This window comes from Phytophthora parasitica (assembly GCF_000247585.1).
Source record: "Phytophthora parasitica INRA-310 unplaced genomic scaffold supercont2.4, whole genome shotgun sequence".
Lineage (NCBI taxonomy): Eukaryota > Oomycota > Peronosporomycetes > Peronosporales > Peronosporaceae > Phytophthora > Phytophthora nicotianae.
The window spans coordinates 2164810-2171838 of NW_008648990.1; the positions used below are offsets into that span (position 1 = coordinate 2164810).

General features: G+C 49.2%; 2 protein-coding genes across 2 annotated transcripts; both read left to right on the forward strand.

The window, feature by feature from the left end:
• Window positions 1-1003: 1003 nt before the first annotated feature.
• On the forward strand, window positions 1004-2223 carry PPTG_03602 (hypothetical protein; the record flags this gene model as incomplete). The annotated part of the gene is made up of 2 exons (XM_008896279.1): window positions 1004-1125; window positions 1197-2223. The coding sequence occupies 2 exons, from the start codon at window positions 1004-1006 to the stop codon at window positions 2221-2223; spliced, it is 1149 nt and encodes a 382-aa protein (XP_008894527.1).
• Window positions 2224-4183: 1960 nt separating this feature from the next.
• On the forward strand, window positions 4184-5209 carry PPTG_03603 (hypothetical protein; the record flags this gene model as incomplete). The annotated part of the gene is made up of 3 exons (XM_008896280.1): window positions 4184-4449; window positions 4514-4910; window positions 4985-5209. 3 exons carry the CDS (start codon window positions 4184-4186, stop codon window positions 5207-5209), a joined length of 888 nt encoding a protein of 295 aa, XP_008894528.1.
• Window positions 5210-7029: the final 1820 nt, after the last annotated feature.

Genomic DNA, 7029 nt, shown 5'->3' on the forward strand with positions numbered 1-7029 from the left:
AGATGTTTCTACGAATCAAAACGATGCTCATCGGAACGGCACGGTTGGTATTGAAAAAGCGCCTCTCCTGCTATAACAGATTCAGGCTTGCTTAAAACATTCGCGCTCAAAGTGTCCTTAGGTATCTCCGGGCCTTATTCGGCTCATCAACTAGTTTCTTGGCATCATGGATTCTTGTCTTTAACGAGATTCTCTCTCTCTCTCTCTCTCTCTCTTTCTCTCTCTCTCTCTCTCTCTCTCTCTCTCTCTCTCTCTCTCTCTCTTTCTCTCTCTCTCTACGCGCGAAAACCGATGTGACTGGTTTGATAGCAAAGCGGCTGATGCGAAGCGAATTTGTGCCTTTTCTTTAAACAAAAAAATTTGAATTTGTGCTTACACGCAATATTTCAAATCATTTGTTTCTGAAGCCAATATAATCCAAGTATTAGAAAACGTGGCCCAATAGCAAGCGAGTGTTTGCTAGAAGAGAGTATTCAACACTATTGCTGGGTTGGAGGGATACTAAAAAAAAACAAGCTTTTCAGAACAGCATATAGTTTTTTTTTCACTCCCCCGCTCCCGACGGGTTAGCCGCATGCTTAGCTTATGTGGTGCATATCATTTGCAAGGATGATGATATATCGAGTGCAATTCGTTTGTAAATGGTGCCAAGCCCGTGTCACCTGAAAGTACTACCACCGGTTGGGAGAACGAATTGTGGAAATTGCCTCGATTGGCGTGCGACAGCATTGAAACGGAAATTAGTGCAGGTAATTTAGCACTGGTTCATTGTAAAACAAGACTTGAAAGAGAGGGATGCGAGCAACAGCCTTCACAAGGAATTTGGAAACGACAAAAAAAAATGGAGCTTTTGGCCAGAGGTGAAAAGCTCTTTTCCGTGGTGGAGAATGACCGCCCTCGATTCTGAAGCTCGGCTGACGGACCAAGAAGTCTTTAGTCATTCGCGCTTTTCCTCCACGAGGCCAAAGTCTCTTCCTTCTCAGTGATAAGTTCATGCATTGCCATGCCGCAAACGATTGTCCTGCTGTACTCGTCTGACATCCCTGACTTGGGGCTCGATAGCCCTCGCAACGGCGTTACAACATCCCGAGGGAGTTCGCTGAAAACGGTCCGAACCCTGCCTCGGTCCGACGAAGGCAACGAAATAACCGTCTCTGTGTCGGCAACGACCGTTATTCTTCGTCGACTTGCTCTAGCGGAACTCGTGGGTCGACCTTGTTTCGGCCAGTCGCTGTGTCCGTCAACGGTGTTGTGCACCATGGACAAGTCACAGCGTACCACAATCGTGTCTACGATGTCCAGACTTCGTCTGGAATGCTTAAAGTGCCATATAACGAGGTCGAGGGAATAGCACCTGCAATCGCAATCTTACAGTCGCAATCTATCGTGCTTGTGGAAATTACTTCCCCATCCGATATCGATAGGGTCCATAACTCGATATTCAACCGGTTGTTTGGTCAGAACGGGCAACGAGCCACTAAAACAATCTCGAAGCTTTTAGAGGGAATCGTGTCTCGTGCTTCAATGCCTCACGCTGGTGACCAAGTGCCTAGGAAGTGTCCACATTCTGGGGTTGACAAGCTCCTCACGGTAGAAACAGTGGTGGATTTTGCGTTCTATAAAGATGGCAATCGCGCAATTCCGGCCAGTGTCAACATTGGTGACACCTACTCTGATGTTATCGAATCGCGTCAGAACCAGCGTCGAAACAACGCACGACCTACAGTACTAACGCACGTTAGTCTACGTAATCTACGAAATTCAAGATCACGTAACAGCCCTGCTGCTCAACCCTCTCAGCGAAGTCGAGACCAAGAACATGCACGGAGTGTTCAGCAGACAACCTTTCACAATGATGCTCACGAGGATGAGCACTTCGATGGAGAACAAGCGATTCGATTTACGGATCTATTAGCAGCATTGACGAGTAACGAACCTGCTCCAAAGCGCCACCGTACTACGCCGCCTACAACCACACATGAGTCTGAACGTGCTTCGGAAGCGGTATCACCTGATAGGATCGAATCTCATCCGCAATCGTCGGAAGGTTCATCTCCTACCCATCCCGGGACGATGGCACAAGAGATCTTAGCCTTACTGGCCCCACACCCGCACCTACTGATCGAGTATGCACAGCAGCTACAGCAGTTACAGTCAGCAACCACTCACTCAAGAGTCGCATCGGCGGCATTACCAGAACCAGTACATCCCCCTCCTTACTAACGACAACTGGCAAGCGCTTCGGATTTGTTATCTACAAACGCCACCGTGGACAGAATCGAGGATTCAGCACGATGTTCATCGGGTAATTTCAGCTCCAACATATTCAGGTAAGACTACAGAGGATTTTCTCGACCATGTACGCACCTCGGACGCATACCCCATCCAGCTATTGTGTCTCGCCTGTTCGACTTTGACTTTGATTCTTGCAGCCTCTCGGTATTGCATTTTCTACGCTGGGATATCAACGCCCAAATCAACAGGAAGAAGACGGAGACTGTCAACTTGCGTAATTTCTCGCCGAAAGTAGAACTGCCAGATATCCGTGAGCACCCCGAGTACAGGGATCTCGTAGCGGTCATCTTTGGTACTCCACACTTTCGCTCAAGAAATTTTACACGCAAGTATTCGTCACAGCAGCAAAGAAGTTTGGTGACATTCTGTTCAAATTTTCTCCTTGGATTTCACGGGAAATTGTTGTTCTCGCATCCTGGTTTACCAGCGTATTTGGAGCTTATAGAACAGCGGCGATAAATGATGTGTCATCAGGCCTCTGTATCTGCTCCACAGTTCAGAACCTTTTCAACATGCAGGACGGTGAACTCAGCAATTTATTGTTTAAGCTAGTTCGAGAGCCTCCTCGATCTGCTACTAACACTTCCGACGGCACAACACACGTAGTACCCAACGCACGGTGACAATTCGTAGTGCGGCAGCTTCCCATTCGAATGCAGCGCAAGGTCGAACGATCAAAAGCGTCCCCCAAAATGTATTCGCAAAGATACCAAAGCACTATGGACATCAGCTATACTTGCGTCCTGTGTCGACTCAAGGTTGCCCATCCAAGAACAAGGATAGGTGCATTCAACCTTATTGAGCGCGCTTCGAGCCGCAATCGCTTCCCGAAATTAGAGGCTAACTACGGCCGGGATCAATATGGAGGGGTGCGTGTGCCTTCGGATCAGCAATGAATTGGACGAGTCTTGCCGCGTCATGGCTCCCAGGAGGGTGTTGGCAATATCAAGGATGTACACAGGGTGATCGCATTCCTAGAGCAACGACTACAGTCAGCTGAGCAAACGCAACGGAACAGGCTGCTCTCTGACCTGACACGGGCAGGCATTCCGCATACTGAACCAGTTTCCCGATCAATTGAGGACGTTGACGTCCCTCAATTTCTTATTGATCACAAACTTGTCCGTGCTACGTCTCAACTCGTTATCCAAGCTGGGTGGTCACTGGCGAAAACCATCCGAGTATTACGTGGTCAAAATGCAGGATCGCCAAGCACCAACAAGGCTTTGTCATCGGACCATTATGCGTGGCGATTACACGGGTACGAATACGTGGACCAGATCATCGCTTCTGCCTCACGCGGCGTCGAACACTTATTCAAGCGTGAATCTGAAACACTTCGTCAACGAGAACCCGTGCAAAACCACAAATCAGCGAGTCTATACTAGAATGCACTGCTCCGGAGTATTCATGATGGCCAGAGTAAGAGCACTTATTTGGTGGTGAGTCGCGCAGGCGCCTCGAGATGGAAGCCGCACTACAGTCCATTTGGATGTGAGGAAAAAGCCGATGTGATCCCGGCGATCGAGGCTAGCACAATTCACGATTTCTCATACCCTCTTCGAGAATTTACCAACTCGTGGCCAGACCAAGAATCAATTCCTGAGCGGGTGTATCAACTCGTTGATGTAATTGCACGTCGGATTATTCGTCTAAGAGCAGCCAATCGACAGACTGCGATCAAGCTGATGAAAAGCGATGTGAATTCTGCCTTCCGCAACTTGCACGTACATGAAAGCGCTAGCCCCGTTTTCGCCGGCTCAATCCCCGAGCAAGATATTGTGATGATCGATCTTGCGCTTCCTTTGGCTGGACAGAATCAACAGCTCACTACAGAATTTTTGGTCGAGCAATTTCGTTTCTCGTGCGCCGAGAAAGCCCTCACAGCATGAATCCTACTGATCCGGACGCAACGTCATTCTTTTGCTTTGACCGGGTAGACGATCACGCACTCGCGGAACTTGATGTGGGAAATCGCCTAGAAGCATGGGAATGCGCACTTCGACTGGCAATGACTGCAGTCCTTGGCCCCCGAACCATCAACGAAAAGAAATTCACAGCGTGGTATACGGAACTCGTGGCACTGGGACTGGAATGGGACTTATCAGCGATGACGGTGTCAATGCTTACTTCGAAGAACCAGAAGACCCGATCGTATTTGCACTATACTACGGGCTCGAACAACCACTCGCCATGAACTATCTCGACTTTTGGGTAGTTTACGCCGTGTTTGCTCATGCATCCGACCTGCAAAGCCATTCTTTCAACGGTCCCCAGGAAACCGAACCATCACGCTAACACGCGACGCCGAACTCGATCTCACGTGGTTTGAGCACATTCTTCGCTTCAGTCGTCTCCGGGGTGTTCCGCTCGAGTTTTTCTCAGATCTCCCCGACCCGAATGTACACCTCTACATGGATGCCAGCGACTTGGGTCTGTGTGTATTGCACCCAGCTCGGCGTAAATTCATCCGTATCCTATTTGACGACGAGGACAAGGTGCTAATTCAACAAGACAAGTTCAGTATCAACCTTAAAGAACAACTTAGTGCAGTACTTGCTGTGCTATGCAGGGGCGGCCAGTGGAGTTCCCATGATCGAGCTTCTCTCAACCACGTGCGATTTTGGGTTGACAACTCATCCGCTGTTTCATGGTGCAAAAGTTAACAAGCGATCATCCTCACTCGCAGGAGATGAATACAATTCTCGGAGCAGCAGAAGCACAACACGGCTTACGAATATCGGCTAAGCATCTCGCAGGGACAAGCAATTATCGCGCTGATTTGGGATTGCGTGCATGGAGATCGTCCCAGCAGTTGACAGAAGTTTTCCCATTGTCGCCATGTTTACTCATATTGCCGTCGAGAGGCATCTGCAAGGGAGTGTTGCTGAAGAGCGACCAGCTGGCGGCGTAGGCCTTACCCACGCTGACTGGTACGTGAACCTGTGACCATTGAGCGGTTAGTGTGAGCCACTTATTCTACAGGTTTCCAGACCATGGCTGCCAGAAGCCGTTTCCCAAACACAATCTCTTCAACTGGTGCTGTTTGCCATCTCTCGGTGGTCACCCATTCCTCGGGCACTAAACACGCTAGATCAAAATCCTCCATTCGCGCCCAGCTTAGCCATGTCAAGTGGTATCATCGCGTCTTCGCCGGATTTGAACCTACTGCCACCTCTGGACACGTCACCGCGCTTGAAGGGATCCGGAGGAGTAGTCCTAACCCACGTCCCAGGGCCCCAACAAATGCTCGACTGGACTGCAAAAAAATCGACTACAAGAAGCCCCACACCGCCTCATTCTTGGGGCTGCGCTGCTAGGTTTCTTCTATCTTCTAAGAAGCGCTGAGTATCTAGCCATACAGGGAGGAAGACACCGATACGCTCTTGAAGTTCATGACGTGGGGGTTTCCGACGTTACGGATAGACCCGCTGTTATGTTCCGCGACGCGACAAGCGCTGTGATAACACTACGTAGTAGCAAGACCTATCAGCAGGGTCGAGGTACATCCCGACGACTAATACGCTCCGGTCACCAATGCGTCTGCACCTGTTTCGGCGAAGCAATCCTTCTGGAACTTGCCGCCCAGCATCACCGTCAACCTACCGATCCGATATATTCATTTAGCAGGTCACGCACCCTGAAAGCGGAGGAACTATCAAAAGTACCCACGGCAGCAGCAGCAGCAGCGAATGGTCTCGATGCTCAGCCGTTTTCGTGCCACTCACTTCGCAGCGGAGGCGTATCTGCACTAATTGGGGGCAGTGCGGATTCGACAACGATTAAACTACACGGGCGATGGAAATCCAACACATTCTAGCGATATACACACTACTCTAACGACGTGGGAGCACCCTTGGCGGCGTAGATGGCTGCCATTAGCAATCGCACATATCGAGCAACATCGAGACCACTGTCGCTCAATGGGGTCCGCGTCACCTGCTGACGCGCCCACGCGTTGTCTCGATGTAGTCTCGTAAATGCAATTACTTCTGATCCCCATATCTTGCCCTCATCACGCAGAACAGAAGCAAATACCTTCATTGATGAGCGGAAGGAAACGAAGGTGCGAGTGACGAGAATTGCACTCGTTTTAGAGAACTGAGGCTCTGTTCGACGACAATACTCCACACCATTGAAGCAAGGCTGATGGTATCAGGGCAAGAAATGAGAAGGATCGTGCGTACATGTACCATGCATTACTAGGGGTCACTTTATGTGAAATCTATTTTTTTTATCATAGTCATAGGCGGCGAACGGATCGAGTCGTCAAATTTGACATCGAGATCGCCAAGGTTCTCCACCAGGACTTCGAGTATCCTGTTTCATTTGAACTGGATCCTCATAATGATACATCGAGGTGTTTTGTGTTGAAAATGGAAATCAAGAGTGAGGTCTAAGCACCAACTCATTGTTCCGACATAAACCAACACGATGGGATGTCCAAAACATTTTTCTTCTTATTTCGATGGATGTCTCTGCGTTTCGGTCGATTGTCAAGCTTAGGAGGCTCAGTAGCGCTTGTTCCTGCTGCACGTGCGCCGCTGACCAATAAACAGTAGGGCACGTTGCTGGTGTAACGTAGAGGAAGCTTGTGTTGCAGGATGCAAATTGGAAAGTGATATTAGTAAATTAAAAGTCTGCACTCTTTTGTGTCTAGACTATCTACTAACCACTCATTGCTAAATGTAAATTAGTTTACGAACGTCCCGTAAACTATCCTGTAACTCGTCC